This window comes from Oncorhynchus clarkii, unplaced genomic scaffold (genome assembly GCF_045791955.1).
Source record: "Oncorhynchus clarkii lewisi isolate Uvic-CL-2024 unplaced genomic scaffold, UVic_Ocla_1.0 unplaced_contig_5719_pilon_pilon, whole genome shotgun sequence".
NCBI lineage: Eukaryota > Metazoa > Chordata > Actinopteri > Salmoniformes > Salmonidae > Oncorhynchus > Oncorhynchus clarkii.
In genome coordinates, this window is record NW_027258161.1 from 6,243 (window position 1) to 17,495 (window position 11,253).

At 43.6% G+C, this 11,253-nt stretch overlaps 1 protein-coding gene across 4 annotated transcripts; it reads left to right on the plus strand.

Moving 5' to 3' along the window:
• The first annotated feature begins 1,221 nt into the window (after positions 1 to 1,221).
• On the plus strand, positions 1,222 to 10,345 carry LOC139395883 (ribonuclease H2 subunit A-like). Of its 4 annotated transcripts, none has more exons than XR_011630641.1 (10): positions 1,222 to 1,345; positions 5,621 to 5,787; positions 5,904 to 5,975; positions 6,170 to 6,296; positions 6,425 to 6,512; positions 6,992 to 7,129; positions 7,419 to 7,506; positions 7,869 to 7,992; positions 8,253 to 9,619; positions 9,778 to 10,345. XR_011630641.1 is itself a non-coding variant. In XM_071143199.1 (9 exons), the coding sequence occupies exons 2-9, from the start codon at positions 5,661 to 5,663 to the stop codon at positions 8,404 to 8,406; spliced, it is 918 nt and encodes a 305-aa protein (XP_070999300.1). In that variant the 5' UTR covers positions 1,293 to 1,345; positions 5,595 to 5,660; the 3' UTR covers positions 8,407 to 10,345. The 4 variants fall into 4 exon arrangements, 2 of the variants coding, with proteins under 2 accessions (XP_070999300.1, XP_070999299.1); XR_011630642.1 differs by having other exon boundaries at positions 1,293 to 1,345; positions 5,595 to 5,787; XM_071143199.1 differs by having other exon boundaries at positions 1,293 to 1,345; positions 5,595 to 5,787; positions 8,253 to 10,345.
• The last annotated feature ends 908 nt before the right edge of the window (positions 10,346 to 11,253 follow it).

The window sequence follows — 11,253 nt, forward strand, 5'->3', positions numbered from 1 at the left end:
TAGAGAGTGAGTGCACCTGACCCTCGAGAGGGGGAGAGGAGGTTGGGGGGAGGGAAGACAGTCCACTTAGTAGCGGTGTCATCCCCTCCAGCCCTCCTTCTTAGTTCCATACACACAGTGGTCAATTACAAAGGGATGGAGTGGGGGGAACTAGAGAGATAACAGGGGGAAGAGAAGAGTGGGGAGCGAGGTAGAGGTAGAGGCAGAGAGAGAGAGAGGCAGAGAGAGAGAGGGAGGTGAATGAGACAGAGACAGCACAAAAAAAAGAGAGACACACAGAAGGAAAACAACCCCTCTGGTTTGTCTAAGAGGGTGATTGGTCTACAAACCATTATCAGAGAGGACCATAAAGACCACACACACACACACAATCTAGGAGGATCAGAGGTCAACATGACTAACGACGCTAATGCTCCATGAGTATATCCTCATGGTTACCACCGCTCTCACACACACACACACACACACACACACACACACACACAACTAGGCTGCTAGCCGTGTGCTAACCACTGCTAACTAATTAGCACCCATTGAGGGGGACTTGTCGTTCCGTTGGATGAAATTGGAACGTTCAAGTGGGAACAACAAATTAATGTAGGTTAATAAATGATATCACTCATCATGGTGGTTGGTGTAATTAGGAAAGGGTTAATAGTTTGACATGTTGCACTATCAGAGTGAGAAGAGAGAAAACATGAAAAGAGACTTGAGGAGAAGTGTGTTCTTTCAGAGATGACATCCTGTGACATGGTTATAACCACTAACATATCTGGACTGCAGGTAAATTAGGCTACATTAAATCTAGATGCCACCGCGTAATCCCAACAGCGAGGCCATCAAGAGGGAGGGGGAGGCGGGGGAGGAGGAAGGAAAGGGACCACTTAGGAAAGGCTGTGTTTTTTGTTGTTGTACCATGTTAACATTCGCTTGAATACCGACCTAAGTGATTCGGTCATGTGTACGTACCTACAATGGGATTTTTTTTGTGTGTGAAATATTTGTTGTTCACAGGGGCCGACGTGTGCGAACACACACTAAGCATCTCCTTCAACAGAGTGACATTGTTGTTGTCACTCATGTTCAAGTTTCAGGTTTTATTTGTCACATGCACAAATAGGAAAATGCTTAATTAACATGCAAGCCCTTGAGTTAGACCAGTAAAATGGAAGACTGTTGCTGCCATCCTCCGAGTGTAGGGGTACTGCACTAAAAGAATAGGCATACAACCCAGGGATACAGTGGATGGGACTACAAATCCCACGAAGCCCCGCATGAGGCTCACGTCAGCGATTCCGCGCCAAAATTGACTGACCACCAGACAAGAACATCAACAACACACGGGGTGAGTGGGGATTGTATGGGCTTATCTTTCCTTTTCACTTGCTAAACGGCGCACATTATTCAACTAAACGCAAGTAAGAAACTAAAATGTTTCTAATATGCATTAAACAAACTGCTTAGCTAGACAGTTAGCCCTAGATCACGACTCTCAGTTCCATTACTAGTACACAAGTCATTTGACGAAGGCGTCTTCTGTATGGGGTGAAGTATATATTCAATAAACAAAAATATAGTTTTTTCCAGGTGTTTGACGCTGGTGCACAAAACCGAAAGTAAAAAAACGAAACTCAAAGCACGGGAAGCATAGACATCGAGCACATAACGCAGGTCTACGGCTAATTTGACTTGCTTTAATGAAAGTGACAGATCTATAACTTATATTTCTATGTGAATCTGGGTCACCCAAAAAGTTAAATAATGATGCTTTAAAAGGTGCACTATCGCTCTGCCATTTCATCGTTGCTAAAATGAATGGTTTGCATTGCTTGTGTGTGACAACACAAGCAAGTATAGTGTAGAGGATCAATGTACCTTCTAAACTGCTGTAAAATATATTTTCCATAACCAAAAATAATGTATTTTCAACTGTTTTGAAGCAGGTGTACAAAACCAAAAGTACGATGCATAAACGAAACTTAAGAACGGGAAGCATAGAAATAGCGCACATAGTCTAGTAAGCGACAGATCTGTTCTAACTTTCAATGAGGGACATCTCTAACTCACATTTCTGTGAATTTGGTCTGGTCGCCTAAAAAGTTACATATTGTAGTTTTAAGAGCCACGATGCTTGGTCTGAACATTAACATGCATCGCTTGAGGTACGGTTTTGGAATCACAAGGACTTTATCTTTCTTACCAGCGATAAATAATTTTCAAAAAACGAAAGGTTGAATTGATACTACTTTTTTATAGGGTTAATGTTCCCACAATGCCACATCTCCATGTTACAGCGCTTGTTTATGGGACATTTATGGAAGACAGAGGCGACCACCTGTACTAATTCGCTATCTAGCATGCTCGGAACCCCTATGTGTAACCGTAACTCGGGGAGTGTAGTTTCTTTGGATGGAGGCACCCATAGTTGTATAGATCTGTGCAAAACTGCTACAGTAAGTGTATATTTTTTTATTTGAAAGATTCTTTATTGCTGATGAAAAATACGGGTAGGATGTCTGTCCACCCACGAGGTTTGGTGATGAAATGTCACTTATTTATGGTATAAAATACCTTTTACCAAGACACATGATTATTCGTGTTCTGAATCGTCCAGTGGAGTCTTTCTTTACCATACCATTAATATTATATCCAAAAAGTCCGATTTCGTAACCTAATAGATCCGGTAATAAGCACCGAGCTCTGTTAGAGCGTGCAGCTTTCTCGCAGCGGTTTTAGAGGATTTACATGTTGTTGTGGAATTCTGCAAAGTTGTTTCCACTGGTCACAAAAAGCTAAATTAACATGACACGAGCGGAATTAAATGTCAAAGGCTTTAAAAATAGAAAGCTTGCGGGTGTTCCGTTGACATTTCAGAGATACGCTTGTTTTTGTGAAAAATCTTAGAAACATTGAATTTCGCATTAATATGAAAAGCGTTTACTAAAATATAAAAAATAATGCGTGTTGTCTTAAAAACGATATCTATCTTACCTCTGTATTGTTTTATGCCCCCGGATGTGAGAAGAAGGATGACTAGTTCAACGGCGAGCCTGTTAGTTAGCCTTAATTCTCGCACAGCATCCAGCCTAGCGATTTCCAGATTCTTTGCCACTTTTTATCTCATGCCTCCATTGAATTATTCACCCTAATTTTGTCCCTCCTAAAGGGTAAAAACTCCAATAACTTTTGAATGAATTATGATAGAGACATGATGTTTGGACCATTGGTTTTCTTAGAGGTGAAATGATGCGTTTTTGATTGGACACCCTAATAAGGGCCATATATTTCGAAAGCTGTATCAGCACGCGCTGATTGACGTTTCTAAACGTTAAAACACAGCGTGGGGGTTGTATACTGAACAAAAAATATAAACGCAACATGCAAGAATTTCTAAGATTTTACTTAAGTACAGTTCATAAAAGGAAATCAGTCAATTGAAATAAATGTATTAGGCTCTAATCTATGGATTTCACATGACTGGGAATACAGATATACATCTGTACAGATACCTTAACAAAAGAGGTAGGGGCGTGGACCAGAAAACCAGTCAGTATCTGGTGTGACCATTTGCCTCATGCGTGACACATCTCCTTTGCATAGAGTTGAACCAGCTGTTGATTGTGGCCTGTGGAATGTTGTGCCAGGAAGTTGCTGGATTTTGGCGGGAACTGGAACACACTGTCATACATCATCCAGGTCATCCCAAACGGGCTCAATGGGTGACATGTCTGGTGACTATACAGACCATGGAAGAACTGGTACAATTTCAGCTTCCAGTAATTGTGTACAGGTCCTTGTGACATGGGGCCGTGCATTATCATGCTGAAACATGAGGTGATGGTGGCTGATGAATGACACGACAATGGGCCTCAGGACCTCGTCACGGTATCTGTGTGCATTCAAATTGCCATCAATAAAATGCAATTGTGTTTGTTGTCCACATCTTATGTCTGTCTGTACCATAACCCCACCATGGGGAACTCTTTTTCACAACGTTGACGTCAGAAAATCCCTCGCCCACACAACGCCATACACGTGGTCTGCGGTAGTGAGGCCGGTTGGATGTACTGCCAAATTCTCTGAAATGAGGATGGTAGAGAAATTAACATTAAAGTGTCTGGAAACAGCTCTGGTGGACATTCCTGCAGTCAGCATGCCAGCTGCACACTCCCTCAAAACTTGAGACATCTATGGCATTGTGTTGTGTGACAAAACTGCACATTTTAGAGTGGTCTTTTATTGTCCCCAGGACAAGGCGCACCTGTGCAATGATCATGCTGTTTAATCAGATTCTTGATATTGCACACCTGTCAGCTGGATGGATTATCTTGGCAGAGGAGAAATGCTCACGAACAGGGATGTAAACAGAGAAATAAGCTTTTTGTGCGTATGGAACATTACTGGGATCTTTCATTTCAGCTCATGAAACATGGGACCAACACTTGAAATGTTGCGTTTATGTTTTTGTTGAGTATAGTTGACATGGGCCAGTCGTGGGCGAAGCTAACCTCTGAGTTTGAGAGCTAGCTCTGGCCCAGGCCGTCGTTCTGCTGCACTCTCACTATCAGCCTGACTTATTTTAGTGACTAGCTTAAATATACTTCCGTAACTCACCAAAGTAAAGATGTTAGAGTGCTGGGTCACGGTTGTCATTCCTCCAAAATGCTTTGCGTACTGCCACAGACTAGCTTAAGTCCACGTACATGCATGGGATTTGCACTACTACCGATACATGCACGTGTTAGTTCTACTGTGAATGGTTCACGGGTCAGCTGTTTGTTCACCCACACCCGCCCGGAATGACCAATAAGCCATCCACAACTGCTTGACTATATGTGATAAAGTGGAAATCTGAGGCCCGCATCCGACCCTAACCCGCTAATATAGAAAATGCGGTCTAGGCTACAGTCAGAGACAGCAGAATTCTTATTTTTTGTCAGGGGGTGCAAGATATTTTTTGAAGCCTGTTTGTGCTTATAATTTCTGGCATTTTGGTGGGCTATTTGTTAGTCAGCTTGTCTATAAATAGACACATGCAGCTTCTCTTCTGTCATTATATGTTTCCCTAGAAGTAAACCTTTGCTCACCAGTGTCACCAGAATCATATAGATAGGATGAATGCTTCAATCCAGTTGACATCAGTAAAGTTTTCTTTGTTATTTTTGCTTCTTTCACAGAGGAAATACGTTTAGGGACCAGTGAGAGAATTTTATAACGAACAAAAAACTATTTTCTATGCAACATTTCCAAATGATACCAGTTTTACCAGTTGTAAGGAAATAGAAAGCTGTGTCCACCCATGCTCCCTTTATCCACACCATATTTAATGACCCTAAACCTGCCCCTCCCTGCGGATGTAACCGTGGGGACGGCGCATTATGAGTCAACCCCACCCATCACTATTCTACTGTTATTTCTAGCTGGCTATATCTTGTAATTGCTTGCTTACAATTTGATTGCTATTTCACGTTTCAAAATGTCAACATGGCTACTCACCAAGACCCTTGAAATGTTAGTTACAGTTGTTTAAGCTACTTATCCTTTACAGTTGTTTACAGATCACTTGTTGTTTACAGTGTACTTTCTCTGTACAGTTGTTTACAGCTCTGGTTGTTTACAGTTGATTACAGACTTACAGAAACAGACAGTGGAAGGTCACCATGGATCTCGGTGAGTTTGAAGCAGACAACTCGGTGAGCTGTCGCCTGGCTTCAGCAATACCCGACGTCTGCAAGACAGAAGACTGCTGTTTGGGTATCGATGAAGCCGGCAGGGGGCCTGTACTGGGTGAGTGGGCCTCCTTTTCAAACGTCATGGATCACTTAGTAAGTCACGGAATGTCTGTTATCTAGTTGCTTGGTCATCATTCGATGCTGCTTAATATCGTGCATTCGCTCTACCAGGACCCATGGTCTACGGAATATGTTTCTGTCCCGTCGCCAAAAAGGAAGCTCTGAAGGACTTAAAAGTGGCAGGTAAGTTCATGATATGCAATAACCTTCAAGAGGAATCTGTTAAATAATTAATTCATATATGTGTCGTGAAGGATGCCTGTGTGACTGTATTGTACATGTCTGTGTCTCTAGTGACAAACCTTTTGAGGATCAACAAAGTTGATTCATGCATCTGTTTGTTGTGTAGTGATGAGTTACTGTGTCTCCTTTTCTAGACTCGAAGACATTGACAGAGGCCCAGAGAGAGGATCTATTCCGCAAGCTGGACGAGGCCAAGAGCTTTGTAGGCTGGGCTCTTCAGATTCTCTCACCCAACACTATCTCTACCAGCATGCTGCAGAGGTATTTAAACACATACTGTACTAGACACACACACACACACACACACACACACACACACAGAAAGAGACACAGAGAGCGAACAACCGAACACACACACAGATGATTCTAACCGTTCTGCTCTTCCACAGGTCAAAATACAACCTGAATGCTCTCTCTCATGACGCAGCCATTGGCCTGGTACAGTTCGCCCTGGACAGTGGAGTACAGCTCAAAGAGGTACGGTACAAAGCATCTTGGTTATTTTAAACGATACATACAAACACAATATCCTTCATACAACATAACAAACCCTCTAGATGTTCTTTCTGCCCTCCTCTTTTCTCTTGCTTTGTCTCTCTATATTCCTTTTTATGCCTCCCTCCCTCACGTTCTCCCTTTCTCTCTACCGTAGTCACTACCCTTCCAGCTATATAGACATGTTCTTTTTACTCGTTATTTACTGTGTATTTATTCCTTCCTTCTGTCACTTTCTGTTTTTGTTATTTTATTTTGTATCTTTAACTGCATGGTTGGAAAAGGACCCGTAACTAAGCGTTTCACTGTTGTTTACGAAGCACGTGACAAATGAAATGCCATTTGATTCATTTGACCAACCTATTATTACTAGCCTGTCCCTTGTCCTCCCTCCCTGTCCCTTGTCCTCCCTCCCTGTCCCTTGTCCTCCCTCCCTTGTCCTCCCTCCCTGTGTGTGACAGGTGTTTGTGGACACGGTGGGTCCTGCAGAGAAGTACCAGGAGAAGCTGTCCCAGCGGTTCCCCGGGGTGGAAGTGACCGTACGACCCAAAGCTGACTCCCTCTTCCCCATAGTCAGTGCTGCCAGTATCTGTGCCAAGGTTAGATGTCACACTAATGCCAAACTCTTCCTTTGTTTTTAATAGTTTCCTCTCTTTGTCTCCTGTACCTCGAGACCAGGGATCTGAAAGTTACTGGAGTGAAGGGTTTTGTCCCAGATTAGCAGTCCTCTTCAGGAGCAGGCTTGAGGTAGCCTGAGTGCCAGTTTGTTTGTGCTATCATGCCAACTTCTTGTCAAACCTTGACAGCGATTAAGTTCACAGGCGCACAAACAGACCTGGGACCAAGAAGGAGGATCACTGCCCTAAATGATCTCTGCTGCTCCCTCAGGTGGCCAGGGACCATTCAGTAAAAGACTGGAACTTTCCAGAAGACCTAGGAGAGGTGGATGCAGACTATGGCTCTGGCTATCCCAGCGGTCAGTAGGGAAACGCTTTAGGGAAAATCTTCACCCATCACACACACTTTTTAATGGCTTGGCAACACTGGAACGATGTATGAAGTTCAGCATCTTGTATTGAATCCCAGTTTAGTCAAATTTGATGCATTTTTTTGTCCTTTAATGGTAGAATGTGTTTTAACACTAGAAGTGCAGAGACCATCGTTTAAATGTTGTATTATTCTGCAGTTTTAAAAGTCATGGCTGGTAAAGGATGGAGACCCATCTTTTGTGTTAAATAGAAGTTTGTAGAAATACAGTAGTGTTTTAGTGCTGTAATGGTATAATTTGTTTAAAATAAAGTAGAATGGACCTTTTTCTTGTTGTTGTGTGTCCTCCAGACCCGAAGACGAAGGCGTGGCTGTTGAAGGAGCTTGACCCGGTGTTTGGCTACCCTCAGTTTGTCAGGTTCAGCTGGAGCACCACACAGACCCTGCTGGACAGCAGGGCTGTCACCGTACACTGGTGAGGAGAGATGGGCTAGGGGGACTGGGGTGAGGGTCTGCGTTGAGAGAGGGGGTACAGGTGAAGAAGGGCTTGGAGAGGGGCCAGAGAAGGGAGTGGTAGATGGTGAAAAGTGCTCAGTGTTTACCCTATATTCTACTAATGTATTTTAGTACTATACAAGTGTTTCAGCTTTGTGAAAAGGGAAGAGGCGTAATGTGAAAGCTGTGTTTGTCTACATTCAGTAGAACAAGTTCACATAAGTATTTGTGTGTAATCAGGGATGATGATGAGGAGGATGGTGAGAAGGCCGCAGCCCGTCAGAACAACACCTCCATGCTCTCCTACTTCAAGACCTCCGCCCAGCAGGGCAACACACACCAGACACACCGCTTCTTCACAGAGAGGAGACTGCAGAGCCTGGCCACACTCTGAGACAAGGAGAGGAATACACACACCCACTGAGACAGGGAGAGGAATACACACACCCACTGAGACAAGGAGAGGAATACACACACACACTGAGACAAGGAGAGGAATACACACACCCACTGAGACAAGGAGAGGAATACACACACCCACTGAGACAAGGAGAGGAATACACACACCCACTGAGACAAGGAGAGGAATACACACACCCACTGAGACAAGGAGAGGAATATACACACCCACCGAGACAAGGAGAGGAATACACACACCCACCGAGACAAGGAGAGGAATACACACACCCACCGAGACAAGGAGAGGAATACACACACCCACCGAGACAGGGAGAGGAATACACACACCCACCGAGACAAGGAGAGGAATACACACACCCACCGAGACAGGGAGAGGAATACACACACCCACCGAGACAAGGAGAGGAATAAACACACCCACCGAGACAAGGAGAGGAATACACACACCCACCGAGACAAGGAGAGGAATACACACACCCACTGAGACAAGGAGAGGAACACACACACCCACTGAGACAAGGAGAGGAATACACACACCCACCGAGACAAGGAGAGGAATACACACACCCACCGAGACAGGGAGAGGAATACACACACCCACCGAGACAAGGAGAGGAATACACACACCCACCGAGACAAGGAGAGGAATACACACACCCACCGAGACAAGGAGAGGAATACACACACCCACCGAGACAAGGAGAGGAATACACACACCCACTGAGACAAGGAGAGGAATACACACACCCACTGAGACAAGGAGAGGAATACACACACCCGCCGAGACAAGGAGAGGAATACACACACCCACTGAGACAAGGAGAGGAATACACACACCCACTGAGACAAGGAGAGGAATACACACACCCACTGAGACAGGGAGAGGAATACACACACCCACTGAGACAAGGAAAGGAATACACACACCCACCGAGACAGGGAGAGGAATACACACACCCACTGAGACAAGGAGAGGAATACACACACCCACCGAGACAAGGAGAGGAATACACACACCCACTTAGACATGGTGCACAACACACACACATTCTGTTTAAAGTCTCTGTCCACTGTTTCCAGATGTATATGAAATGTGACCTATACTTAATTACAATATTACTGAAATAGTGTTCCTTCCAAAAATGGGTATCAAGTGTGTTAAAAAGCAGCTTTTCTGTGTTGGAATGGTGTGGTTGTACCCCAACAGCAGAATGGTGTGGTTGTACCCCAACAGCAGAATGGTGTGGTTGTACCCCAACAGCAGAACGGTGTGGTTGTACCCCAACAGCAGAACGGTGTGGTTGTACCCCAACAGCAGAACGGTGTGGTTGTACCCCAACAGCAGAATGGTGTGGTTGTATATGTGTCATTAAAAATATTAATGCGAGTAGAAAGCCTACTTGCCAGCTCCTCAGGAGGTGGGCTTTTCTGTGTTGGAAAGGTGTGGTTGTATACGGGTCATTAAAATATTAATGTAAGTAGACAGCCTACTTGCCAGCTCCTCAGGAGGTGGGCTTTTCTGTGTTGGAATGGTGTGGTTGTATACGGGTCATTAAAATATTAATGTAAGTAGACAGCCTACTTGCCAGCTCCTCAGGAGGTGGGCTTTTCTGTGTTGGAATGGTGTGGTTGTACCCCAACAGCAGAACGGTGTGGTTGTAGACAGCCTACTTGCCAGCTCCTCGGGAGGTGGGCTTTTCTGTGTTTTTTTTCTCCAATGTATTATTTGGCCACAAATACGAGTATAGGACGAGTCAACAACATTATTTGTGTACGAGTTAACATATTAACATTCTATCGACTGTGATTGAATGATCAATTGAAAAGGACTTGGAGCACAACTTCATGAGCTATGTTGTCATTTGAATAATACTTTAATGTGAAATGAGCAACAAATATATATTGTTTCTAAATAATTGTCTATTTCTTTCATAGTGTTTAGGAAAGGAAATAGTGTTTACTTCAGGTATGTTTTTATTATTGCGTTAGTGAATACTGCGGTTGGTAGGTAATGCTCAACTTTCATATTCCCATACTGCCCTCATGTGGTGAAAAACATACACTTCAAGATATCTTTCAAGTAAATCCTTTCCCGAATAATCTTGCTGTTGCCTTTATACGAGTCACACACCACAACGTTCCATAGGCACAGGAAATCACCTTTTACTTGAATAATTAGGAAGTGTCCAGGAAGTCATGAAGGTAATACATTGTTTAAGCATAAATACAGCTCATATTGACTGCCTACTATTATTCTAATGCTTCATACTCCGTGACAGACTTAAGACAAGTAATACCTAGGCCTACAGTTATCATGAAAAATGCATATTAATACAATATATACTATACTGAGTTTCCCTGAGAAAATACCAGTGATATTTGCATAGAGTAAATAAAGTGACCGTTGTGTAAATTACTTTTATACGCAATAGATTAGGTACACAAGTCTGACTATTGTCTTGTTAACTAAAAAGATAGCGAGTTTGGCATTGCATCAAGTGTCCGCTGGTAATTGTCTGCCTCTGAATCTCTGAACTCAACTCATACAGTCTTGGGCATCCTCTGTTGTTGACATGGCAACCGGGTTTACATCATGAGTCTTATAATCTTCAGGAATTCCATCTTCTGTTTCCCCCCTGGGAGTTGAGTGTGACTCCGGTAAATTGAAATTCCCTGCATCTCAACCAAGTTTTCTTCTGGGCTTTATTCAGCAGACACTAGTCTGGTGTCTACACAGGTGTCTATAGGTATGACCAAAATACACACAATAACAAGTTAGCACAAGTGTTCAGCTACGTATCTAAGGCGTTAGCTAGCCTAT